The 22,844-nt window shown below is 45.2% G+C and overlaps 1 protein-coding gene across 5 annotated transcripts; it reads right to left on the minus strand.

The window, feature by feature from the left end:
* Nucleotides 1–800: 800 nt before the first annotated feature.
* On the minus strand, nt 801–22,270 carry C2H7orf57 (chromosome 2 C7orf57 homolog). 5 transcript variants are annotated; one of them, XM_074065400.1, is made up of 9 exons: nt 22,146–22,270; nt 21,500–21,654; nt 17,312–17,497; nt 15,379–15,487; nt 13,510–13,666; nt 10,405–10,502; nt 8,814–9,034; nt 6,863–6,877; nt 801–1,301 (listed from the first exon to the last, which is right to left on the minus strand). In XM_074065400.1, the coding sequence occupies exons 2-9, from the start codon at nt 21,552–21,554 to the stop codon at nt 1,255–1,257; spliced, it is 888 nt and encodes a 295-aa protein (XP_073921501.1). In that variant the 5' UTR covers nt 21,555–21,654; nt 22,146–22,270; the 3' UTR covers nt 801–1,254. The 5 variants fall into 5 exon arrangements, with proteins under 5 accessions (XP_073921501.1, XP_073921503.1, XP_073921502.1 ...); XM_074065402.1 differs by having other exon boundaries at nt 21,500–21,571; nt 22,146–22,259; XM_074065401.1 differs by having other exon boundaries at nt 22,101–22,258.
* Between the last annotated feature and the right edge of the window lie 574 nt (nt 22,271–22,844).

Genomic DNA, 22,844 nt, shown 5'->3' on the forward strand with positions numbered 1-22,844 from the left:
TTTTGTATGTTATTCTCTTTGTATGTTTTCTGTTGCTCTAAAATCATAGTAGAGTCTAGGACACTTTATAAAGAAAATAGAGTTATGGCTCAAGTGGTAGAGTACCTGCCTAGAAGGTATGAGGCCTTGAAACCCCAGTACTGCCCCCACCTCCAAAAAAAAAAGAAAGAATAAGAAATTACTGCTATCTCTTCCTAATGTATTTTTCATTAAAGTGAGAGTACTTGAGAAAGAGATAAGAATTAGATTGAGAATGAGGAGGAAGGAAGAGGAGAAAAGAGGTGGGAAACACACTATTGCAATGTATTGTTTTATTTGGTACAGACAGACATTCACGTTTTTACACAGTGTATGGATACCCCGCAGTAACACCCTTTTGATCACACAGTGTAGACACAAGTGCTCAGGTGTCAGTAAAGAACTAACTTGAAACTTAAATTTTATCTGAGCAAGTGCATGATAAGTTAATTCTATGGAAAGTTAAAATACCTGTGATCTTATTTGGCTGCCTACAAACTTTCCTGTCAAAAAAATACTATCCCATTAATGAATTGTGTACAAAATAAAACTACATTTTAATGTTACTCACTAATATATAAACAATAATTTCATAAAACTATCACATTGAATCCGATTATTAGAAAGTTTGTAGGTCTATTAGGTATGAAAATTAATTATATTTGTACTTAAAGGATATAGAATAACAAATGTTTAATATGCTGGACTTTGGTTTATGCTCAAAGTATTAGCCAAAAATTTTGAACTAGTAAATGTTATGTTTTCTAATAAATGTTTGAAACTTCAAGGCATAATAAAATATTTTTAATACAAACTATATCACCATATTCTGGAATATGTAACAGGAAAATTATTTCTACAAAGATGAAGGGACCAAACAATAAAAAAGGCTGAAGCTGGCTCTGTGAGTTTCTTCTTCCTGTTGAGGGTCCTCAGGCAATGAGTGCTCCCACACCATGGTGTGTACAGGTGGTGAGGTCAGAAGTGGAGGGAGGTCACCAGGCCAGGAAAGCAGATATGGTTGTGGTTTGCTGACCATGTGCTCCACATCCCAGGGAAAGGCAAGGAACAAAGCCAAGCCTTCTACTGCCTATGCCTCGGGGATGTCGAACATGCTGCAAGATAAGCCATTCCATAAGAACCTACGTTAGTAAAATAGAACAGGAGCCTTATAAATGTGGTTGTAAGTATCATCATGAGCTACTAGAAAGTTCATCCTGAATATTGCATCCGGGTTCATTTGAGCTCTTCCTGTGTCACTGCAGATGGAGATGCTTTTGGGCCTGCAATGCAAGGGACACATGTGAGCAGACAGGTGAGGATGATGTTTTCTATATATTCAATTTTTTCACTTATTGACTTAAAATAAAAGAAAGCACATATTTCTACCCCATTCATAAAGATTAAACATACAGTCCATGTGAAAATTGAGCATACAATCCTAGCTCACAGCACAAACCACACCCAGCTTTGGGACTGGGTGGCCAGGACAGAGCGCCCCCTTGAGTACACTCAGGGATCCCCATCACCGACCCATGCCAACAGAAGGCAACAGGGAGAGGGGACTCTGTCCTTTCCCCATGTGTCACCTCCTCCTTGGGCTTTGTCCAAATATAAAACAGAGCCCGTGACCCAACGGTCAGCTTTCTTGAATACCAAAACACCCTGGAGAGTTGTAAAAATAGCAGTAAGATGTTAACTATCTTATCTCTCGTGGAAGAAAGAAACATTAATAAGAAACCTTGACTAGACAATTTCCAGGAAGTAACAGCAACAGCTTAAAGTGCAGTGTTTTCTAGTCTGAAGACAAAAGACACCACCTGGTTTGGCTACTGTTTACAGTGTAAACCACGCTGGACAGAGAAATAGGAAACAGAAGGGCAAGGAAATGACAGAAAGGAAAAGACAATCAGAGAGAGAGAAGGCGAAACAATGTGACCTCCTCAGCACCAACCAAAGTGGAGGGAGGGAGGAGGGAGCAGGGTTTTCGTGGTGGCACTCCCCCCACCCCTTGAATCCCATTCCATATGGAATCTCTCCAGGACTACGGGTACTTTGTTTGCTGTTTACTAAAAATTTCATTAATTTTAGCTGGTTAAATATTTCTCTAGAATTCAGCAGGTCTTAATGCTAATCATGGAAATGCATGGATTACATAACACCTGCAAGGAATTATTTCCTGACACAAACTTTATAGACTTGTATCTGTGCTAAGTGGTAGCCCCTTGATTACATATATACATTCTGCTTGTGGTGAAATAAATTCTACCTACTTGAGGCCATGCAGAAAATATAAGTGCATGTGTAAATGTCGCAGTGTATCCCCTTGAAGAACTATTATATGCAAAAAAAAAAAAATAGGCTAAGAACAGTAAATAAATAGCAATAGACTAGCCAGTCACTGGTGACTCACGAGTGTAATCCTAGCTATTTGAGAGGCAGATTTCAGAGAATCACAGTTCAAGGCAAGCCTGGGGAAAAAATAAAAGTGAGACCCTATCTCAAAAATACTCAATGCAAAAAAAGGACTGGTTCAAGTCCTGGAGTGCCTGCCTAGCACAGGTCAGGCCCTGAATTGAAATCCCAGTACTTCAAAAAAAAAAGGAAAAGAGAGAGAGAGATAGAAGGAAGGAAGGAAATAATGGACTAATTAATTTGGTGGGGGGAAATATCAAAATAACATAGCACACAGGCTATGGCACGGGTATTTGGTGTGGATATTGCTAGCTGCTCTTTAGCCAGGTTTGCAGTGAGAATTGGGAATAAAAAAGCAGAGCAGAAATGTTTTTAAAGTGTCAGGTTTTTAAAGTTTAAATCTGCAGATGAGAAGGGCTGCATGGTTGTTAGATTAGGACCTAAAAAGAAGCAAAGTAACTTGCACTGGGAAAACAGTAGAGAGGCCTTGAGGACATTTCAAACACTGAGCAGAACCCACTCCTGGTGGGCTCACTTGAAAGACTTTCCCTCAGGAAGAGAAAGTCACTGGGGCATCCTGCATACATAGGGTCACCCAGGGATGGTTTTCGCAGGTTCAGACTCCTAGGCACTCAAGACAGGCAGCAGACCTGGGCATTATCTATGTGATGCTGGGTTTTCAGGCAGGCAGGCTGCAAAAGTTAGCGTCATGGTGGCTTCCTCCCAAACTTTTGAGGAATGCTGGGGATGCCAGGCAGTATTTCAAGGGGTTAAACTCCCTTCAAGGATCCCTGAGAAGTCAGTTGGTGAAGCTGTGAGAGTAAAGCCTAGCATGCAATGGTGATCCCAGGTGCCAGGAGCTTAGGGCATCTGCTGAGGAAAGACACCAAGAAAGAGGCCTGGTGGGCTACAAATGTCAAGTCTATAGGAGTGGGGCTACCCAAACCCAGGAAGGTCACATCACAACATCATGTGCCCCAGATGCCAGACACAGGGTTCCAGGATTTACGGTTCACCCGGCTGGTTTTTGGTTTTGGTGTGGTCTCATCCTTCCTTGCTGTTTTCCTGTTCCTCACTGTGCCATGGAATGTTGAAAGCATGTCATTTTCTTCTTGATTTTACCAGGGCTCATAGACTCCTTGAGTCTCAGAGAAGGCTTTGAACAATGTTGGAACAGTTAAGACTTTGAGGAGTATTGGAGATGGACTGAGTGAATTTTGCATTATGAACTGAACATGAGCCTTTTGGGAGCCAGGGGTGGGATGTGATGGTTTAAGAAGATGTGTTTGGGCATTAAGTGACAAGGGGCGGATTTGGGATGGCTGGTGGTGTCAACCTGATTAGATTAAGAAGCTCCTAGGGAACTAGGCACCGGTGGCCCAGACGTGTAATCCTACCTACTTAGGAGGCAGAGATCAGGAGGACCATGGTTCGAAGCCAGCCCAGGGAAATACTTTGAGAGACCCTGTCTTGAAAAAACACATAGAAAACAGCACTAGTGGAGTGGCTCAGGTGGTAGAGTCCCTGCCTAGCAAGTCTAGAAAGTCTGAGACCCTGAGTTCAAGCCCCAGTGTTGCCCCACCCCTCTCAAAAAAGAAACTCCTGGGAAATTAGTAATTCTGGGTATGATGTGAGGGTTTCCAGAGAGGATTAAATGAGGGAGGAAGATCCACCCTGAATGTGTCCACATTCCTTGAACAGGGGTCCTAGACAGAACAAATGGGGGGAAAGAAGGGAAAGAAGCACTGTGTTCCCTTTTTCTGCTTCCTGGTTTCCTTTTTGTGGTGTGATTTGAACTCAGGGCTTCATGCTTGCAAAGCAGGTGCTCTACCACTTGAACCACACCTCCCCAGCTGCCTTGATTTGAACTCTTCTGCTCTGCTGTACCCTCCCCACCATGCTAGAACAACACCTCTGAAACCCTAAGCCAAAATAAACCTTTCCTCCCTTAAAATAATCTCATTCTCAGTAGCAAAAGAAACACTCAGGAGTAAATTTAACCAAAGAGGTAGAAGGATCAGTACATTAGATACTTTAATTTGCTGATGAGAAAAATTGAAGTAGACCCAACTAAACAAAAAGATACCCCAAATTCATGGATTGAAGGAATTAATATTGTTAAAATGTTCACATTGCCAAGTGCTGTGGCTCACCCTGTAATCCTAGCTACTCAGGAGGGAGAGATCAGGAGGATCACAGTTTGAAGCCAGCCCAGGCAAATAGTTCATGAGACCCTATCTTGAAGAAACCCATCACAAAAAAGGACGGGTGGAGTGGCTCAAGGTGTAGACCCTGAGTTCAAGCCCCAGTACCAAAAAAACAAGATGTTCCTACTACCCAAAGATATCTTCAGATTTCATGTTAATCCCTATCAAAAATTTCAGTGGCATCTTTCATTGAGAGAAATAACTCTGAAATTCTTACAGGACCATAAGAGACCCTAAATATCCAGAGAAGTCCCGAGGAAAACAGGAAAGCTGGAGGAATCATGCTGCCTGATGTCAAAACACATTATAATGCTGGAGCGATCATGACAGCATGGGGCTGCATGAAATCCAAAAACAATGCACCAGACAGAGCCCAAAACAAGCCCCCAGATAGACAGCAAAGGTGTCAAGAACACAGTACAGAAAGGACAGTCTTTTAAAGGTTGCTGGAAAACTATAATCCACAAGCAAAACAACATGAACTAGACACATCCCATATCATATGCAACAATCAACTCTGCTCTTACATCAAAGTCCCCACACAGATAAACTTAAAAAAAAATACACTGGGGATCTCCCCAACAGTGGTCTTGGAATGATTTTTGTAGTGATCACCAAAAATAAAAGCAAAAATAGACAAATGGGATTACATTAAGCTAAAGAGATTATTCACAGAAAAGGAAGTAATCAACAAAATAAAAATACAATCCACAGAACAGGGGAGAACATTTTGAAGCAGTATGGCTGATAAGGGTTAAACTCCAAAATAAATAATGAACTCAAACTACTCCGTAGCAAGAGAGCAAATAACCCACCTTGAAAATGGGCAAAGGACCCAAACAGACATTTTTCAAAAAATATATACAAATGGCCAATAGATATATGAAAAATGTTCATCACTAAGCATAAGAGAAATCCAAAATAAACCACCACTCCTGTCAGAATGGTTATTTTCAAAAAGATGAAACAGGAGAATGTTCCCAAGCCTGTGGGGAAAAGGGGAAAGGGCCATGGAGCACTGCTGATGGGAATATAAATTAGTACAGCCATCACAGAAGGCAAGGTAGAGGTTCCCCAGAAAACCAAAACTAAGGCTGGGCACTGGTGGCTCACACCTGTAATCCTAGCTACTCAGGAGGCAGAGATCAGGAAGATTGCCATTTGAAGCCACCCCGGGCAAATAGTTCACAGGATCATATCTTGAAAAACCCTTCACAAAATAGGGCTGGTGGAGTGGCTGAAGGTGAAGGCCCTGAGTTTGAGCCCCAGTACCAAAAAACAAAAAAACAAACCTCGATCTACCATATGAGCCAGTTGTCCCACCTCTGGGTGTACATCCAAAGAAACTGGGACCAGCATGCCAAAGGGATGTCTGCACGCCCATGGTCATTGCAACATTGTTCGAAGTGGCCAAGCTATACACTCAACCTAATATCATCAACAGATGGACAGACAGAGAAAATGTGGTCCATAGACACAAGGAATGCTATTCAGCTACAAGGAAGGAAATTCTGTCATTTGTAACAACATGGATGAGCCCAGAGGACACCATGCTAGGTGGAATAAACCCAGAGGAGAAGGACACTTACTGCATGAGCTCACTCAGATTGGAATCTTAGAAAGCCAAGCCCATGAGAGCAGAGAGTAGCATGGTGGTCACGAGGGGCTGTGGGGGGCGGGGAGGAGGTGGAAAGTGTTTGACAGAGAATAGGGAGACATTGGTCAAAGTGTGCAAAGTTCAGCAGGACAGGAAGGATAAGTTCTAATGACTTGCAGAGCGGGGTGACTGCAGCCAATGATAACACAGTGCGTGTTTCAAAAGCATGAGCAGAGCCAGGCATGGTGGCTCATGCCTCTAATCCCAGCTCCTTGGAAGGCCGAGATCATGAGGATTGCAGTTGGAGGCCAACCTGGGCAAATAGTTCACGAGACCCCCATCTCCAAAAATAAACAGAGCAAAATGGTCTGGAGGTGTGGCTCAAGTGGTAGAGTCCCTGCTTTGTAAGTACAAAGCTCTGAGTTCAAACCCCAGTCCCACCATTTAAAAAAAAAAAAAGTGTGTGCAGCATGGGCTTCGGAATCAGAGTACATGCAGTTGGGAGGAGGTCATGGTGGGCTGCAGAGAGGCTGCACGATGAGATTTAAAGACTACATCCATTGGTGTTTTTTGTGCATGAGGCTCTTATATTTCCATGCAGGTCAATTTCTCTAAGAATACTCACTTGGAGGAGAGGACCCTGTAATAAAGGAGTATAAATAATAAAGAAGTACATTTGCTTCTCAATTAATGAAATAGACCAGCTATTACAATAATTCATCATTACTTAAGAATTAGCAAAAACTCTGTACTACTTAAAACAACACAGTCATAAAATACTGCTGACTCTATAGAGGTAAAAGAGGCACTTTTGTTTGATTTTTGAGACAGGATCTCACCGTGTAGCCTAGGCTGACCTCAAACTTGCTGTCCCCCTGCCTCAGCCTCCTGAGTGCTGGGATTACAGGCATGAACCACCACGGCTGGCCACAAGGGCACTTGTTGGTAACTTCATTCAGTATGAACTCATCATTCATCTCCTCCACGGAGTCAGTGCTCATTAGCAGACCTTGCTCACAAAGCAGTAAGCAGCTGGACATGGAAGTCATGCAGAGATCTACCCATACAAACCTCGTATTAAGCACTTCAAATGCCTGAGGATATGTGGCAGGCTTCTCTCCTCTGAATCAAAGGAAGGAAAGGACTGAGGATACAGCTCAGAGGTAAAGTGCTTGCCTAGTATGTGCAAGGCCCTGAGTTCAATCCCCAGCACCATAAGAAAACAAAACTAGCCTGGTATTAGTGACTCACATCTGTAATCTTAGCTATTCAGGAGGCAGAGATCAGCAGGAGGTGGTTCAAAGCCAGCCCAGGCAAAAATGAAAGCAAGAACTTCTCTTGAAAAAACCCAACTCAATAAAAAGGACTGGCAGAGTGGCTCAAATGGTAGAGTATCTGCCTAGCAAGGCTGAGGCCCCTGAGTTCAAATCCTAGTACTGCCAAAAAAAAAAAAAAAAAAAACCTTCTTCGAAAAGAAATGAAGTCCCAACAAGAGTAAAATAATTTGCCCAGAGGCAAATGCTCAGAAATTAGTAGAGCTATGGAAACTAAATTTAACCCTCAAGAGGCTTTAAAATACCCATAATCCCAGCTACTCAGGAGGTAGAGATCAGGAGGTTCATGGTTAGAGGCCAGCCCAGACTAAAAGTTAGCAAGACCCCATCTCAACAAACAAGCCAGGCATGCTAGTATGTACCTGTCTTCCCAACTACAGCTGGTAAAATAAAAGGACTGCAGTTCAGGTTGGCCTGAGCAAAAAGCAAGACCTTATCTCCAAAATAGCCAGAATAAAAAGGGCTGCAGGCATGGCTCAAGTAATACAGCCTAGCAAGCCCTGGGCTCAAATCTCAGTACAGCAACAGCAAAATAGATGCATGAATCAAACCAAATACTAATTTTCTCTTGGAATATTAAAAATTAAAGCCAGTATATTATTTTGAAATACAATAACAGACAAAGTTATAATTTAAGAAATGCTGATAATGGAGCCATTTCAAGTTTGAATTTAGATTTGTTTTCAAAGGATGGAGGCTTTTTTATTTAAAAGAAAAAGTGTTGGAGTCCAGCACTGCAGGGTCACAACTCTGGACCCTGAAGACTGAAACTAGTGTTATTTAGCTCATTGTTGCTGTTGCAAAGTTTTACATGTAAAGAATAGTATGAAGCCCTGGAAGCCATGGTTTTTTCTGGGTTGTTGGAAGCAAGAGGAAAAAGCAAGCTGGGAGCTAGTGGCTCACTCCTGTAATCCTAGCGACTCGGGAGGCAGCGATCAGGAGGATTGCAGTTTGAGGCCAGATAAAGGACCTCATCTCAAAAACAGCCAACACAAAATAGGACTGGTGGAGTGGCTCAAGTGGTAGAGCACCTTGCCTAGCAAGTGTGAGGCCCTGAGTTCAAACCCCAGTACCGCAAAGAGGAAAAAAGCAAACCATTTATTATCCTCATGCTTATCTGTAACCTCGGTCACTCTGTGAACTTTTAACATTATTTCTAGATTACTTATATCTCATCATGCAATAAGAAAGCCACCTGCAAACCCTGCCTTGAGGGGTATGGAATGTTGGGGCACCCCTCACCTTGAGCTTTCTGAGAGACCTCAGGAGCCTCGGGGTCCTGGGGTGCCTCTGGATCCTCCAGCCCTTCAGGGTCTTGGGTGGACTGAGAGGACACGGATGCCTTGGACATCTTCGGGGTCCTCCTATCCGAGTCGCCTTGCTGCTGCTGTAACCACTCATTCTTGTAACCATTGCTGATGAGTTTGGAAAAGTTTGTTGGTGAACCTGTTTTCTGACCAGGCCTCAAAAAGAGAAAAACGAATGTTAAACTTTAGTGTGACAGGTGATAAAAGAAACAGAAGCAGCATTCAGGGAACACAGTGGTAGTAAGTCCATATGTATTACCGCATCCTAACCACAAAGGTGCTCTAGTCAGTGTCTCTCTCCTTTCTCAATAGACAGAGAGAGCTCTTTCTCCCTTTGTCTCCTTCCCTCTCTGTCCCTCCCTCTTTCCCTCTCTCTCTTTCCCTTCCTCTCTCCCTCCTTCTCACTCTCTTCTCAGTCTGTCCCTCCCTATCTCTCCCTCTGTCTCTCAATTTTGTCTCTTTCTCCATTTTTAAGAATAAAAATTACATTTCACAGTATTCCTTATACGTGGGTGAGAATAAGTTTGGTCCAGTTCTCAAAACCTTTGATGTTAGCCAATTAACAATCAGTAATGACTGCAGTGTTATATTTCACAAGGAAGTCCTCAAAACACGCCCTTCCCGATACTAATGGATTGCTCAGAACCTCCATTCCTTTAAACAAATGATTTCTTTCTTAATTACTTTCTCTTGTCCTCGCTATAGTTGACCCGACACTGTTTGCTGCCTCCCTGGCTCTGTGTCCTGTCATGTGTCATCGCTGGCTTCGCCTTCACCACCTGCTGAAATTTCTCAATCTCATCACAACCCAAGTCACAGCTTTTGACAGGTGGGGCAGCACATGCTTTCAGTCAAAGGGGTGACAAGAGCGTTGCTTGTTTCCATAAAGCCTTGGGTTTCTGACTGATGTGTGAGTCACTTTTGTTAAGGGTGCCTTGATGGTTCCCACCCTGTCTGCCTCCTCCCAAGTTTTTCTGTCTTCTCTGTTCCTCCTCCCTCGTTGCCTAAGCTGGGTATTCACACAGTATCGGTCACAGTGTAATTACCATGAAAAGCTGTTTGAAAAATTAGTCAGGCAATTAATGTCATTTATTCTCACACTAAACTGGAATTCTGGGAAAGTACAGAAGGCCTCTGGGATCTTCCCCTCCAGTTGGAAGATCCACGAATGTTAGCTCCAGCTAGCTGCAGAACCAGAGGTCCCACAGGGTGCAGCCCCCGGTGCTCAGCCTCAGTGACAGAAACCACCAGTACCAAGCAGCATGAGCATGCAGCGTGGAGTGGCTCCAAACCACAAATTTGCATGGAAAACAAGACAAAGAGGGGAGATGTGCTCAAAGAGCCAAAAAGATGTCAGGAAGTGACAAAAACGCAATTAGATGGTGGGCAGGCGAGGTGTGGCCGGGCTCTATGGGCAAGGCTGTGGGAAGTATAGGTCATGGTCACAACTGTTGCGCAGATGAATGATGGAAGACCAACCCCAAACTTCATCGGGCAGCATTTGTCCACGTGGCTCGAGCACTCACATGGGTGGGAAGGACAGTCTACTTCCTGCAGAGTCTTTAGGGCCAATGGGGGTCCCCGCTTTGCTTGAATACTTTGAGTTAATGGCTGGCAGCTTCACCTATGCAGAGAAATACAAGTACTGAAGTCAGAGGAGAAGAAAACTCACCAAGAGTAGCAAAGACACAAAACTTGTAGGACTGGACTTTCACTGTGGTAGTAAACAGTCACGACAAAATATAATTTGACAATAGTCCTATTCAGCAAGACAGACTTGAAAATGGGATGATGAATGACTTTATGAGTGGTTAAGTAAAGACACCATCTACTCAGGAGGAAAACAATGAATAGCTAACCATAGGAGCATTAAAGTGTCCTAAAAGATCCCCAACCCAGAGGAAGGATTCCCATGCCTGCCCAAGTGAAAATGAACAGTCATGCAAAGCTTCTGGTCAAGCTCTCAGGGGCTTTAGTGACAGTCACCAAGAACTAGAAGCACGGCAAGTGCCCATCAACAGAGAATGGATAAGCAAATGGTACCCTGGTCCACAGGGAAACACTACTGGGCAACTCAGAAAACCGAGTTCTGACACTCCCAAGGACATGGCTGTACTCAAGTGCATGTTGCCTCGTGATGGACGATCAAGGGCAGGATGCAGTGGACTTGACGTTCTAGAAAAGGGAAAGCTATAGAGACTGAAATCAGATGGTGCCTGCAAGGGGGAGGAAGGCTGGGAAGACAAAGGGGCTGAGAAATTGGGGGGCTGAATGAACTGCTCTGTAGCCAGGTTGCTGTGGTGTACAGAGCAGGTGAGCTTTACTATATAAAAACTGTGCCTTATAAAAATAGAGAATGAATGGTATGAGAAAACAGAAAAGCAAAATGACAACAGCCAGGTGATGGTGGCTCACACCTGTAATCCTAGCTACTCGGGAGACAGAGATCAGGAGGATCTCAGTTCAGAGCCAGCCCAGACAGATAGCTTGAGAGACCCTACCTTGAAAAAAACCCATCACAAAAATGGGCTGGTGGTAGTGGCTCAAGGTGTAGGCCCTGAGTTCAAACCCTAGTACCTCAAAAAAAAAAAAAAGAGTAAGCAAATAAAACCCACTGAGGAACCATCAACATTTTTAAGAAGAGCTGGAGACACCATCCCTCCCAATCACCCTGCAGGTGAGCTTGCCTGCCCTAAGTGCAGGGCTGGCCACAGTGTAGCTAAGGAAGCTCTGGACCCCATCCCTGTTTCCAGGAGGTAGGAGTCTAGGGAAGGCTGCACGTCCAAGTCCAGTACAAGCTGGTAGCTCAGGATTCTCATGTCACAGCTCTTACTTTCTATACAAGAGCTCTTGCAAGACACAGGAAGGAAATAAAGGAACTCCCCATTTCAGCAGGGTAGAAGGGAGAGCTAGATGGAAAATTACACAGCCAGTGGCACTTGAGTACCAATGGTGTTCCATTTCTTCCTGGAGCAATCGGGCCTTCCCTGATGAACTCATCCCAGATTACCCAACACCGTGTTTCTTCAGCATCTGAGCCTCTCTACTGTCCTACCTTCTTAGCATGACAGGGGTGGGGAACAGGCCGGCCTCAGGCATATGACAGCCCCTAGCACAGCTTGTATAAGTGGTGACTACCTAAGTAACTCCACTTAATTTGTAGTGATGTTGCATTCAGCAACATCAATGTAAATTTCTCCAGCTATGTACTGTAGTGGTGCTCAATGTCCAAGCGTTGTGTTGAGCGCTAGGTTTCAGCTCAAGGTCCTTGGCCCCTTACATGTCACTAAGAAACATGCCTGGTCTTTAGTAGAGCCCATTCGCAATGGTCATTGAAGGGACCCAACACAGGGTCCCTTCAACACAGTGTGGCATTGCGGAGGACCCACTGCAGCCAACAGCCCAAGTCCCCAAATCAACTGAGGGGTTTCTGGTGTGAACACCAGGACATGGAGATGTCAGACTGGGGAGTTGGCTGTGCCTAATAAGAGCGCCAATCTCCTCAGTATTCAAGTGACAACGGTGTGCACTCAGTTCTCAGGATCACAGCACCGCTGTTTTTTTTTTTTAATACAAATTACATCACTTCACTAATAAATCCTGCAGCACTAAGACTAATTTCATCCTCGGTGCTAGCAGCCGTGCAAAGCCCTCAGTGATACAGGTGACTAGAGTGCAATCCCTGGAGTCCCTGGCAGTCCCAAAGAGGAGGTGAGGGGATGGACAGGGCTTCTAATCAAGAGGTCACAACCTGTCTATCAACCAGGGATGGGTTGCCCTTGAGAGCCCCTAAGAAACCTTTACTTTGCAGGCCAGTCACTCCTTCAAGGTCAAATTCACCCTGGGAGTCTGTGCAGAAGAAAATAATCCCTCTTCTCATCCTTTATTATCAGTAAGGAACATTTTAGGAAACCTCAACTTCAATATTTAACATGAAACAGAACTACTCAGAAGCAAGATAGTGAGTACAAATAAAATTCCCCGCCTATAAGTGCCAGGTGAGATGTGTTATGCTAATTTCATCTTTAGATACCATCTCATGGCTGATCACCTTTTAGTAGAAGCAAATGTAAAACAAAGAGCACATGGCTGGTGTCACAAGCATTGTAAGACACGCAGCATTGGGAGCGTGGGAGGGAAGCTGTAAGGGAGAGCAACGGAAGGGGTTGAACTGAGCAAAGTAAAGTAGACTCACAGTGGGGACACATCGAGAATCCCCTTTGAACATTGACTTAAATATTAATAATGAAAGACAAGACTGTGAAATAGGTACAGTGTGGGGGGTGGTACTTGTGGGAGAGGGGAGGTTGAATGAAGGAGATGAAGGTGAGGAAATATGGTGGCTGGACTTCATATACTTATATGAAATAGAACTAAGAAACCTCTTGCAATTGCTTTAAGTGGGGCGGTGAGGGGGCTGAAGGGGAGAGAGGGTGGGGGTGATCTAACCAATGTACAATATAAGTCTAATCAGAATTGTCACTGTGAATCCCCCCTAATGATAATATGTCCGAATAAAAAAGTTATAATAAAAAAAGACATGCAGCATTAACAAGCAACTGCAGAAACAAAGCAACGTAAATGACACCAACATCTGTTATGGTGTTATGTCCCCTGTTCATAAGCCCTACCTTTTTTTTCACTTTCTCAAGTTCCTCCGCTTCTCTTTGCCAAACTGTTTTCATATCAAAGTCAAAGGGGCCTCTTCTGGATTCGTAGCTACCATTGGCCTGCGCAGGGTTGAATTCCTCATAAACCATGTAATCTGGCATGGAGACCACAGGGGCTCTGCAGAGACAGAGGGGACAGTTCCAGTCTGAGGTCAGCCACCACTCCTCCCTCCCTCCATCTGCCTTGAAGGCACAGGTGGGCCCTGCCCTGCTGCTACCACTGATGAAACACACCAGCAGGATCACAAGAACAACTCACACAGGTCCCGTGGGAATTAAAAGCCGATCACAAGAACAACTCACACAGGTCCCGTGGGAATTAAAAGCCAGCAGTGCATTAAAGTGTGAATTTATGAAACAGATCACTTATACAATAATTATTGGGCTGGTGGAGAGGCTCCAGTGGTAGAGCACCTGCCTGGCAAGTGTGAGGCCCTGAGTTCAAACCCCAGCAATAATAATAATACAATCATTATTTATTTTGGAATAGCATCTACTGCTTTGTCCCCTTTAAACAGCTTAACACAAGTAAACATTTACCATTTAATACAGTCACTTAAGATAATAATAACTGTCCTCTACTGCCTGTTCGATGATGTGGGTGTTTAAACTTCCAGTTGGTCTTTCCCCACAAAGGACATACAGGAAAGAGTCAAGTCCAAAGTCCCCCAACCCCTCCTCTCTAGCATGCTCTCTCACTCACTGGGCCTCGTTCTCTCTCTTTTCTGAACTTAGCACAAAATATCTATTTTTAAAAAAAATAGGAGGTGGGGTGCCAGTGGCTCACGCCTGTAATCCTAGCTACTCAGGAGGCACAGATCAGGAAGATTGTGGTTTGAGGCCTTATCTTGAAAAACCCATCACAAAACAGGGCTGGTGGAGAGGTCTACAGGTCTTGAGTTCAAACCCCAGTTCACTAAATAAATAAGCAAACAAAATAAAATAACAGGATGATGGAAGGGGTGACTTCAATTATAATATGTTGCAAGAACTTTTGTAAATGTCACAATATACCCCCAGTACAACAATATGATAATTAAATTAAAAAAAAAACAGGGAGCCTCATATTCCCATGCCTTAGGCGTATGGTAACTTTCGTGTGTTCTTTTTCCTGTTGAAACTGAAAACTCTGGTAGTGCACATGGATGTCCAGGGCAAGCAGAGTTCAAGCCAGACTGGACAGTATAGCAAGACCCTGTCCACAAATGAACAAACAAACAAATATACAAACATCAAACAAAAAAGACAGAACCAGAATCCTGACGACGAAAACTGCCCTGTGACTATGGACAGAACAGGCAGCGGACACTAGAAAATGCTTAGAAATACATATACAGGTCTTATCTTCCAAGCTCAAAAAAAATACGAAGTTGTTCATTCAAAATGACTTTTCATGTTTCCACTCTGTCCAAGACGGGGAGTTTGGAGGATTGAGGTTGCAAGGTCACAAACAGGAATTGCCAGACACTTCAAACATTGTGGAGGACAATGACACCCCATAACTCTAATCATCACAGAAATTTAATGTTGTCTATATTTCTGGCTGTCTTGTGCCTTTCATCTGTAAAAAGAAGAAAGCTTTGGGACAGTCTGCTGCTTCTGTGGCAGGTAGATATTGTCCTGACACACAGTACAGCGAACAAAAAAACCTGGAGCTATTTACTGATAAGTCACGTAAAACCCCCCACTTTGAGGCAGGAACAAAAGGCCCCTGGTTTTCTACCTCCAGACTTCTGACAACTTGGGCTATACTCCCCAAAGCCCTGGTCATGTAAATTTTGTGCTATTTTATCTCAATAAGCCAAAACACAGGTAGTGTAAGACACTCACTCACGCTGCTGGGCTGTCACAGGCTTGCTGTGGTGGACGTACCAGTCCGGTAGGGAGTAGGCAATGGGAGAGCCTGTCCTGGTCCCAGGGGCAAAGTGTTTCAGCAAATCTCAAAGAGAAAGAGACACAGCTACGTGGGTCCTGTGGCCTCACATGCACCAGTAGCCCTCAACAAGGGATGCTGTGCTATGCTGTTACCCTGGGGTCCCTCTGAGCTGGGCACTACCAGAGCATCCCAGGCCCTCTTCTGCTTCAGAACAGGCTAACAGCTGGGGGTCCAGCTGGTACACAAGCAGGGACATCCCACACATGTGCACCCCTCACCCCCATCTCGCTCTCCTGAATGGATGTGGACACAGCCCATGGTCCTGAGATGGTGTGGTGGTCTATGCACGCCACTGTCATCACTTACTGGAGAGTTCCTCCCTCCATTCCTCAGTTAGCTGTGTGTCCAACCCTCCTCCCCAACCGAACATTCTCCAAGAAGTAACATTGTCCTCCTCTGCCTTTGTGGGGCTGTCCCTGCCTCCTCCCCACTCCCAGCCATTTCCAGGAGAAACTGCTCCTTCCAGGTTCCTAGATGGGATGTCACCAGGGGGATCTATCTGTCATTTTAGAGCCAGCCTGAGAGACACAGAGCACAGGCTCCTTCGAAGCACTCAGGCTAGTGGTTGGCTTTCTACCTTGTCCCTCCCCATCCACTGATGTCAAAGGCAGCTAGCTAGCTTTACAAAGAACTGGTTTTGCCAGATAACACCAATGGCAAAACCACAGCAGTATTTATGGCAGGAGCAGCAGACATCTACTGATTTACCACTCCCAGGAAGGAGTTTTTACCTTGCCATTTTTAACTTTAGAATCTTTTTCTTGTTACATATTTCAGACCTACAGAAAAGTTGCAGGAATGACCTGAACTTCCCCACACCCTTCACCCAGATGCCCCAAGTACTATCCTATCACAATTGCAGTTGCTGTATCAATTCTTCCCCCCGCCCCCCCATCTCTCATCATTATTGTCACTGTCAGTATTAGTCTCAGAACTATTGGGCAGCGTGTTGCAGAAGGGTGTCACAGAGGATCAATTCCGTATTTCACTAGATGTTCCCAAACCAGAGACCTTACACAATCCCATGATGACGATCAAAATCAGGATGCAATGCTCTTACTCTCTCACAGATCTCATTCAGGTTTTGCTAGTTGTCCTGCTAATGTCCTTTTAATCAGTAGCAGGGGAAGGTGGATCTGAGAATACCTACCATGTCTAGACCTGGGCCCACCTGCTCCTGCAGAGTAAGCCAAGTGGTTTGGACTGGGTTTTACAAAATGAAAGCACAAATGTGGCCATTTGGCTTTACATTTCTCCTATGACATTCTCTGTAGGAGTAGTGGCAGCGAGCGGGGACAAAAGAAAAGTTTAGTGCCCCTCGATGTCACTTACCCTAAAGCCTCACCATGAGACATTTGGGAAGCCATCATGATCCATTGAACTCACTATGTCTCTCAGTTTCTTTTATTTTTGCAGTAGTGGGGTTTGAACTCAGGGCCTTCACCTTCAGCCACTCTACCAGTCCTTTTTTGTGATGGGTTTTTTTTCAAGATAGTGTCTCAAAAACTATTTGCCTGGGGCTGGCTTTGAACTGCAATCCTCCTGAGCTCCGCCTCCTGAGTAGCTAGGATTACAGGCATGAGCCACCTGCACCTGGCTACTGCCTCAGTTTTAAGTATAGTTGAATAGTACCTTATGAATTAAATCTTATATAAAAGTTGATTTTCATCAAAGATTAAACACATCCCAATATACTTCATGAAGTTAAATTTCCAAGGCCTTGGGCCAAAACTGCAGATTGTACAGCAATATTTCATATGGGTGAGATCAGGATCAATGCCCCAGCCCTGGTCTTGAAGCCACAGGGTGCATAGAGGGCTGGCTTACCAGGTCTGCCACCTTGCTTCGCAAGCTTCACATACTCTGAGTCTGTTTCTTTTATCCAGTACCTCCGGACCCCAGGCATGTGGCCGTTCTGTGATTCGCCCAGATCACTGAGTCCTGGGATTTGGGATGCAGGTGGGGCACCCACGGCCTTCTCCGAGCGCTTCACAGGGAGGTGGTAATACCAATCTAGACAGGAGGGAGGCTGCGGTCAGTGCCGCACTGGGTTTCAGCAGGGCACCTGCATTGAGTGAGGGCCTCTAGTTCCCCCATTCCATCTTTGTGCAGATGGTGCAGTCAGGGCAGTGTGAGACACTGCATAAGGCAGGAATCACAGGCTCCAGAGCTCCTGGGGTGAAGCAAGACCCTACCAGTGGAGTAATTCAGTCTCCTGAGCCCACTTCCCCCCAAGAATGCCAGTCACCAACACCAGCGGAAGGAGCAGTGCCCCAATCTGGCCTTGTGGCCTGCAGCAGCCTGACTTTCTCTGCAGAGCTGAAAGCCCCACCTCTTCCTCAGTGGGTTGGCTTCCAGGAGGCATCTATACCTCCTGGGTCCATCCATCTGGCTGTCTCTCCTGAATAAAGTTCTGGGGAGTATGAAATCCTGAAAAATTCCAAGTCACTTAAAACATGATGAGTCAGCCCATGGACTATAAGGCCAGATGTTGGCTAAGATTCAATAAACTTAAGATTTCAATAAACTGAAATATAAACTTTGTCTCAGAAACCTTATTAAACATGTTTACCAGTTTTATAGGCAGGAGAAAGCAGGCCAGGGTGTGGTCCAAGAATCTTCACCTAGAAGTCATCACTGGCCTCTTACCCCCACCCCAGCCACATACAGCAAACCACATCTGCCAGGGGCAGCCTCTTCCCACACAAGCCTTTGGCTTGTGCTGGAGGCCACGGTGGGTGGGAGGCCTGGATGGTCACTGAAGAGAGAGGGGACGGAGGGGACTCACTTGGCCAGACCAACCACACAGCGTGAAAAACCTTCTCAAGCTCAGATTCCTGAGGACTGTCCCTTGGGAAGACTGAGTTGAAACATGGTGACTGTAGACTGAGTGACTTCTACCATGAAGAGGGAGTGGGTGCAAGAGCATGGGGAAGCAGAAAGGAAAAGAAAATGAAGGACTGCTTGTCTTCTGTTCTTCCTCCTCACAGGGACAGGAGCCCCATGCAGAAAAGGACTGAGCATGGCCTATGGAAGTGAGGAGGCCTCCCAGGCCTTGAGGTGACAGCATCAAGGATAGACACGACAGACTGGCTTGGGCCTACCATGAGACACCCTGGAGGTGTCTATCTAGTCATAGTCTGGGAGCTTACGTCAAGATCCCATGGACCTGCAGTTATTATTATCTTTTTATGACCCCACAGGGAGAGGAAGTCTGGGGCACTCAGACCTACGGGTAACTCTTTACATCAGAAACTGATTAATCAGATATCCAAATATAAAGAAAAGAATCTCATAGCTGATTAAAAATTTTAGAAACAAAATCCAGGAAAAATATAAAATACAAAAGCTGTGATTCCTGCAGCACAGTGACTGGGTACATTGAATACACTTACCAGAATGTACTGTCACAAATTCATGACATTCAGAAGCTAACACAATGCCCAGTTATGGCAGGTGTGACAACAAATTTTTATGCCAATTTATCTGAGATAAAGTGCCTAGATAATAGTCAAGCATTGTTCTAGATGTTTCTGTAAAGGTATTTTTTTAGATGAGACTAACATTTAAGTCAGTGGACTTTCAGTAAAACAGACAACTCTCCACATATGGGCGAGCCTCATCTAATCAGTTGAAGGTCTTAAGAAAAATAAAATGAGATTTTCCTCCAAAGAAGAAAAAATTCTGCCTTCCGATGGGCTTTAAACTTGAAAGCAACCTCAGCTTCTTCCCTGGTTTCCAGCCTGCCCTGCAAATTTCATCCCTGCCAGCTGCACAATCATGTGAGGCAAACCCTTAAAGCAAATCTCTCTCTGTGTGCATGCATGCATGTATACATATATTTATAAAGAGAGAGATGTATATGTAGATAGACATCTTGCTGGTTATGCTTTCTGAAGAACCCTGAGTAATACAGTGCACAAGATGACAGTACTGAATAAATTAATTCACTGAAGCTCTCACACACACACATACACAAAAACAAGAAGTCACCATCCTATAGAGCTAAAAGTTTAGACATCCAATTTCTACTTAGAACTAAAGCTCGGTTCACTGCATAAAAATGAATGATATTTAACCTGGAAAATCTTTGAAATACCCAAAGGATATCAATCAGTTAACACAATCTGCTTTTGAAAAGAAAGAAAAAAAAAGTCAGGAAAAGAACTGAAAAATGGCACAAAAAGTCACAGAGAATCAACTTAAAAATTAAGAATCAGAGTTTAGTGGGGCACCAGTGGCTCACACCTGAAATCCTAGCTACTCAGGAGGCAGAGATCAGGAGGATCACTGTTCAAAGCCAGCCCCAGTAAATAGTTCTCGAGACCCTACCTTGAAAAACCCATCACAAAAAGGGCTGATGGAGTGGCTCAAGGTGAAGGCCCTGAGTTCAAGCACCAGTACCGAAAAACAAACAAAAAAATCAGAGTTTATGACTGGAGAGGTGACTCGAGCGGTAGAGGACCTGCTTTGGAAGCGAAGCCCTGAGTTCAAGCTCCAGGTCCACCAAAAAAAAAAAAAAAAGAATCAGAGTTTAGTAGCTTAATCATGTTCAAACGTTTCTTCCTGTAAAGGGCATTTACTTTGAGCTTTAGTTTATCCTCTCTGTGTTTTGATTACTAATTAATCCACTGAGAACAGTCCATCTTCTACATTCTCATTACTGGAAACTCTGGACAGGCACCAAACTCTAATCTATCTTTAAATATGTGTAAAGGATTTGCTCAAAGAGCAGGACCAACCATTAGCCCCTAATACAAGCACACAAAAGGGTAAAGGGACCAAGAGCTAGCTTTTAGCTTTTATCGCTCAAAAATTACTAGTACCTGTTTGACACCAGATCACTTGCTGTCTGGTTGATTTTCTTTCTACTTGCTGCAACACAGTTGCCTTATTTTCCCTTATTTTATCAATGAGCAAACACAGTCTGCTCACAGACTATGAGCAGAAATGAAGACTGTCTTGTTCATCTGGTCTCTAAGTCACAGGCAATATTTCATACACTCACATGCCCACAGGACACCGGCTGCTGTTTGAGGTTAAGCAGCCTCACAGAAAAGCCACTTAGTGTACAATGTTTTGTAACTTACTCCAAACTCTACAAGCTTCAGTTTCCCAGTCTGTAAATTAGGGTGATGATCCCTGATAGGGTTATTTGAGGATTAGAAGTGTTGGTGTGTATAAAGTGCTCAGAAAAGTACTTGGTACTTGCTAGTGTCTCTTAGTGCTGTTCCTTCTGATGAAACCACTACCTAAGGCATCAAGAAATCACACGAAGGCTCCACAGACCAGGGCAGGAGAAGAGAAACCTGCCAGGCCTCCTGAACTGTGCAGCGACCACCCCAAGTTTCCAGCATGGCAGTGGTGTCACCAATAGTGGTCATCGTCAGAAAGAGCTCTGGCACAGGCTGCACTTAGAGTGTGTAGAGAGCCACATCTGGTTTTGCTACTGAGCAGACAGCAGCTGTGGATGGCTCCCACTGATCTTTCCCAGCTGGGTACCTCCAGCCTCTTCTCTGTCTCCAGTCTTCTCAAGGTAAGACGCACAGCTGAGGATCGTTCCAACTGACCCCTCCCAGCTGAGCACATGCGCCCTCTTCTCTGTCTCCAGCCAAGGTAAGATGCAGAATAAAAACAAAAGCAAAAACCAGAAGACAGTATCTGAAGACTTCTCTCCCCGCACCCTTCTCTTTCTCAGCTTCAAGCCCTGGTGCATTAAGAGGCCAGAAACCTCCTCTGAATTCTGTTTTCCTGTGTCCAGCTACTTTAAGCAGGAAACATTTCACTTGGTTGGGGTCTACCCTGGGAGCAAAAGCCAGCTAGTCAATGAAATACCTGGTGGATGCAGATGCAAACAAAGTTCCTTAGTCAACATTCAGGAAAACAGGGTGAGCATTATACAGGGTTAACCTATCACCAAAAATTTTCCAAAGGGCTAGGCACCGCAGAAAGGAAGGAGGGGGCTCTTATGGTTCCCACTTGGATCACCCCTACCCATCCCTCCACTGCACTCACCGCAGGGAGCGTAGCGGTGCGTGGCACCCTGCACCTCTTTGCTGGTGTTCCTCATGGCCCGCGTTGTAAGCACTTCAGGAAGAGACAGACGTTGCTGAACCTGGGGCTCCTGGGTGAGCAGGGAGCTGCCAGCCTCACACCACTGGGAGCTGCAACTGCGGAGGCAAAGTCCGTGCCCTTGCTGCCTGTGCCCTCCTCCACCTGACACGCCTGCATGCGCCTCCTGACGGAGGACTTGCACATCCACACGGGGTACGCGGCGGGCCACACCAGACAGAGCAGGGGCGCACTGAGGGTACACAGCATAGGAACATCCACGCCGAGTACATAGCAGGGGCACATCAGGCACAGCAATGCACAAAGGCCGAGCACACAGCAGGCCACGTCCATTCTGGGTACACAGCAAGGGCACATGCACGCAAGGGATACAGTAGGGGACATGTCACACCAGGTAAACAGCAGGGCTACATGCACGGCGGGGACACAGTAGGGGACATGTCACTCCGGGTAAACAGCAGGAGCACATGCACACCGGATGCACAGCAGGTGTATACTGGTATACCACAAGCAAACAAGGAAACAGGGTCCGCTATTTGCTCACCCTGTTGCAGTGACAGTGTGGTCCCCTCCCGCCCGCCGGGCTCACCCGCTAGCGAAGGGTCTGGGCGGCGTGGCTGTGGCGTCCACAGCTGAAGTTTGTTTTGCAGCGGGAGAGCGAGTGGGTACCAACCCGAAACTCCCAGCGCGACGCGGAACCACAACACCCTTCGTCGCCAGGGCAACGGCCCGGCGGCCAACCGGCGAGCGCAGCGGGAGTGCCTTCAGCCAATAGGAGCAGCCGCAGGAATGCGGCAAGCCAATCAGAGCCGAGGCATGGCGCAGGCGCCATCTGTCAACCGCCAGGCGCCTGGGGCGGGGCCTCGTTGTTTGCTGGGGGGCGTGGTGAAACGTAGCGTGACGGGCGTGGCATAAAGGGGCAAAGCCAGACCAAGGTCCAGTGCTGCCCCCTTCCCCCCCACCCCCCGCTGAGAATGCCACTTGTTGCAAAACTATTGGAAACTAGGAGTATCTACCACGTTTCCAAGAAAGAGTAACTGTCTCACCTGAAAAAAGCAACAAAAACGCCAGCAGATAAAAATATAACTTGGTAAACTCATGCAGGAGTAATTATTCACCTAGTAAAAGGATATTTAATTTTGCAAGAAATTTGCTCATAAGTCATTCATTTTTTTAATGTATTACAAAAAAAAAGACTAATACGTGACTTGGTTAAAAATCAGCACATAGACATATCTGTCAATTTTTTTACTCAGTAGTAAATTTGTCATGTAAACCCTCTTTCTTA

Source organism: Castor canadensis, chromosome 2 (assembly GCF_047511655.1).
Source record: "Castor canadensis chromosome 2, mCasCan1.hap1v2, whole genome shotgun sequence".
Taxonomy (NCBI): Eukaryota; Metazoa; Chordata; class Mammalia; order Rodentia; family Castoridae; genus Castor; species Castor canadensis.

Coding starts and splice junctions, on each gene's coding strand:
- C2H7orf57 (XM_074065400.1), bottom strand. CDS start 21,554: ATGAGGAACACCAGCAAAGAGGTGCAGGGTGCCACGCACCGCTACGCT. Junction 17,498..21,499: donor GCACCGCTACGCTCCCTGCG/GTGAGTGCAGTG, acceptor CCTCCTGTCTAG/ATTGGTATTACCACCTCCCT. Junction 15,488..17,311: donor GAAGCAAGGTGGCAGACCTG/GTAAGCCAGCCC, acceptor TTTCTCTTTGAG/ATTTGCTGAAACACTTTGCC.